The sequence below is a fragment of the Aplysia californica genome, unplaced genomic scaffold (assembly GCF_000002075.1).
Source record: "Aplysia californica isolate F4 #8 unplaced genomic scaffold, AplCal3.0 scaffold00612, whole genome shotgun sequence".
Classification (NCBI taxonomy): Eukaryota; Metazoa; Mollusca; class Gastropoda; order Aplysiida; family Aplysiidae; genus Aplysia; species Aplysia californica.
Window position 1 is genome coordinate 128,466 of NW_004797882.1, and position 2,743 is coordinate 131,208.

The 2,743-nt window shown below is 38.7% G+C and overlaps 1 protein-coding gene across 1 annotated transcript in view; it reads right to left on the reverse strand.

Moving 5' to 3' along the window:
• LOC101851296 (sodium-dependent phosphate transport protein 2B) overlaps window positions 1–2,743 on the reverse strand; it is a gene marked incomplete in the record, with an annotated part of 29,089 nt that overhangs the window by 9,193 nt on the left and 17,153 nt on the right. The window contains 2 exon segments of the mRNA XM_013087627.2: window positions 440–568; window positions 2,075–2,228. Of these exon segments, the coding sequence (XP_012943081.1) occupies window positions 440–568; window positions 2,075–2,228 (283 nt within the window).

The following is a 2,743-nucleotide window of genomic DNA, read 5'->3' on the forward strand; positions in this document are numbered from 1 at the left end:
TGATGATGATGATGATGATGATGATGATGATGATGATGATGATGATGATGATGTGATGATGATGATAATAATGATGAATGATGATGATGATGATGATGATGATGATGATGATAGCAACTAAGAGTTTATTCTTTATGTGTTGGTGCGTTTATGTTTATGAAATGATGTTTATGAGCGTATGTGTATGTGTGCATCTGTGCATCTATGCATGTGTGCATGTATGCATGAGTGCGTGTGTGTGTGTGTGTGTGTGTGTGTTTGAGTGAGTGAATATGTGTGTGTGCTTGCTTGTGCTCGTAGGAACGCTTGTCTTAGGTGAAGAGACGTGTGCGTATGAACACGAAAATTGATATCCAACTACTATGAAGTCCGACTAACTCTACCCCCCCTCCCCCTCCAAACTGACCCCGAATAATAGAAAAATATATAGCTGCTATACCTCCAAGCAGTTTAAAGGCAGAACTCAGGAAATCGAGGGAGCAGATGAACATATAAAGCGCTGCCAGGACGAGGATGACCTTCACGAAGTAGCCGATTACACGCAGGATCTTGCCGTTTTGGGACAGCTCTGAAAGAGAACAAACCACATCACATTGTTGGTTAAAGTGATGTTTGGGTAAAAATGTATGGTGCTATCATGTCAACACAATAAGGTCATGTAGGTGTCGAAGATTAGCGGTGTTACAAGTTAGTAGCGACAAAAAAGGAGGAGATTTGTTTGTTTGATTGAGTATAAAGAAGCATAATATTGACACAACAATGAATTTAGTGCTGGGGAAAAAAGTAAGACAGACATACAGACAGAAACAACATAATGGAAGTAAAGAAGTAGCACCAACTATGAATGGCCCCTTTCAACCACCCCCGAAAGAAGAACAGATAATGACGACAGATGTTTGATAGGAAAGAAGTCGGCAAACCAAATCACTCCAAAGCACCCATCAACCACCCACGGTTAAGGTTTAACGTTACTCGTCCCATTTTTTTTGATGTATCTGACGATGACGAAAGTTTTGGCTTGCTCTTTACGAGTTGGTGTGCAGAGTTGACGCTGAAATCATTAATCAATTTTGGAAGCTTAGAATGTCAAAAGTTTTTCGGGTTATCTGGGTCGATTTTCAACCAGAATGTCTCAAGATATCAAAATCCAGGCCAACATAATGGCAGAGATTGGAATGGGAACCATGCCCCTGTTTACTTTGGTCTGAATGATAACAGTAAAGATATTGTCGATACACTTGAGGAAATGTAGCTTTAAAAGAAAAACACGTTCCACAGACATGTTCCACTTCTCACACCTGCTTTCACTTGGTCCAAGGTCACGGTTTATTGGTACTGTGTATTTGTTCTGACCGATTTTACAGTGACCGAGAAAAACAAATAACGTTGTGCAGGAGATAACAAGATAAACTAGGCTGTCAAAAAGTGCTAACAGCTTTGTTTCATAGAAATTCGACAGAACTGGCTGCTCCCATTATACAAGTTGTAAATTTCAGAGGTTATGGGATATTCCTTGGTTAAATTTTACGAATTCATCCTCAAAGCTTACAATATAATTGAGTTCCGTGTGTGATCAGTTGTGGAGATGAACGCAGTTATTGCTTCGGTCGCAAAGAGGCCAACAGCAGTATCATTTTAAAGCAACAACGATAACACCAACAAATAACAAATAAATAAAACTTATGAAACAACTTTCACTTTTTGTTCTGTCTTAACGCATTTTATCTATGATACGTCATGAGAGTACATTTTAATCGGTTCTTCGCTTTTCCTTCAATGATGAATTGCGAATATTTATCTTTATGTAATATTTGAAAGATTGACTTTTTCAGTTAAAAGAAAAAATGTTTAATTCAGTTAAGTATTTGATACACAAATAGGTAATCAAAGTGTCTATGATTCGAGGCGTTACTAATAAGGACAAAATTAAAAGAAAAGGCGAAGGAGAAAAAAGGGCGATAGATGTTTGATACGAAAAACCCCCAGAAAAACTACATCGGAGTGCCAGCAAACCCCCACTCACGAAAAGGACCAACGATAACTGCAAGACATCCAATAAGGAGTAACAACTGACCGTTCCATGGCGTGTAGTTCTGGCTGAGACTGGTCACTTTCCAAGGATCTTCCTCTTCGTCATCACCAATCCTGTCCAGAATCACGTCTCCTTTATCGACGGGTTTCTCATCAAGAACGAAGCCGTCGTTTATTTTGCCGTTTTTCTTTTCGTTCTGAAAAAAAAGAGGGGATTTCTAAGTTGAAGAGAAACACATACTTGTTAATTATTGCAAGCATTCTAAAATTTAGGCAGCACAATGTTGATCGTTTGGGAGGTAGAATAGTCTGATCCTGCCCCTGAGAGTCAATACGCAGGCTTAGAGGGATACGGTATTAATTCTATTTCTATAAGAAAGGCAAAATTACTCACGAAAATTTTTGAGACCTTCCAGGGTATCGTCCAGAAGCAAGCTCAGAATACGAATTCTATAAAGTATAAAACCTTTTCTGCTTTGTTCGAGGCATAATTATTATGCTCTAATAAAAAGGTATATTATATAATTTAAATTTTATAAAAGGGTCGAAGTTAGGAGGACAAGAAAACAACAACAACAACAAAAGACGGAACTCACGAATGCAGGGACGATATGAAAAAAGGGTCAGTGAGCACACACATACAAACTGCTGAGATAAAAGTCTAACCTACCCCCCCCCACCCCATCTTCCCCTGTTCGTAAATTAGGTTAAA